Source organism: Entelurus aequoreus, linkage group LG03, assembly GCF_033978785.1.
Source record: "Entelurus aequoreus isolate RoL-2023_Sb linkage group LG03, RoL_Eaeq_v1.1, whole genome shotgun sequence".
NCBI classification, from domain to species: domain Eukaryota; kingdom Metazoa; phylum Chordata; class Actinopteri; order Syngnathiformes; family Syngnathidae; genus Entelurus; species Entelurus aequoreus.
Window position 1 is genome coordinate 17,341,624 of NC_084733.1, and position 1,177 is coordinate 17,342,800.

At 39.8% G+C, this 1,177-nt stretch overlaps 1 protein-coding gene across 1 annotated transcript in view; it reads right to left on the reverse strand.

Moving 5' to 3' along the window:
* Nucleotides 1-359, reverse strand: part of LOC133646231 (four and a half LIM domains protein 2-like) — a 12,189-nt gene extending 11,830 nt beyond the window's left edge. The window contains exon 1 of the mRNA XM_062041393.1: nt 1-359. This exon is cut by the window's left edge and continues 29 nt beyond it. Coding sequence (XP_061897377.1) covers nt 1-133 — 133 coding nt within the window. The 5' untranslated portion in view covers nt 134-359.
* Nucleotides 360-1,177: the final 818 nt, after the last annotated feature.

The window sequence follows — 1,177 nt, forward strand, 5'->3', positions numbered from 1 at the left end:
AGCTCTGGCAGCAGTTTGCAAAAAGATTCTCATAGCACTTTGTGCAGTACTGGGTGTCCTCCTTCATGATGTACTTCTTCCCCAGCAGGGAGTCTTTGCAATAATGGCAGTCGAAGCGCTCTCTTGTGGACATTTTGCTGTTAGTGTCTTTTTGCTGTAGTTACTCTAAAAAGCAAGAAAGGATGACAGTGGGGGGGAAAAAAAGCCTCCAACACTGAGTTGATATGCAGCAAGAATGAGGATGAGCTAGGAGACGGTCCGGATCCAGGCGAGTGGGGGTGGAAACGGGTGAGGCATGGATTAGGGGGTATCCACTAGGCAAGTGGGGTTTCTTCTATAAATACTGCCGCTCTTATTAGCTGTAATCTCCAGGGAGGGGCGGACATGCTCCACCGCATCATTCTGCACCTTTTAAGGGAGCTGACGGTGCACACATCGCTAATCCTTTTCAGCCGCCTTAATCGCTCCATCCCAGGCGTGCCCTGACACAATTAGAAATGCACTTGGACAAAAGTACTGGGACAGTAAGGAGTTCCCATACTCTAATTATTGGGCATTAGTTAGGTCGGAGGATGTTGGGCCTGAGTGAGGGCCTGTCTGGCCATCTCTGTTTTTTTTTTTTGTCATCTAAAAAGCGCTGATTGCCTTCCTGCCTTTATGGACTTTGTTTTGTTTTGGTATTCTCTTGCCTGGTCCAATTATGGGATGAATGATCAAGACTGACCAAAGAATTATGAATATCTAGCATTACTACTCTCTATTTTATGCAGCCCTTTATTATTATTATTATTATTATTATTTATTTATTTTTGTGCAGCTGTTACATATTCTGTAATATTGTACATGGTAATTGGGATTTGTTATATATTGTAAATATTGTATACAAATATAATATAATAATTAGGGGTGTAACGGTACACAAAAATTTCGGTTCGGTACGTACCTCGGTTTAGAGGTCACGGTTCGGTTCATTTTCGGTACAGTAAGAAAACAACAAAATATACATTTTTTGGTTATTTATTTACCAAATTTGTAAACAATGGCTTTATCCTTTTAACATTGGGAACACTATAATAATTATTCCCACGTTAATCAACATTAAACTGCCTCAAGTTGTTGCTCATATTAAATAAAATGACAAAACTTTTCTTCTACATATAAAAAGTGCAACATTAAA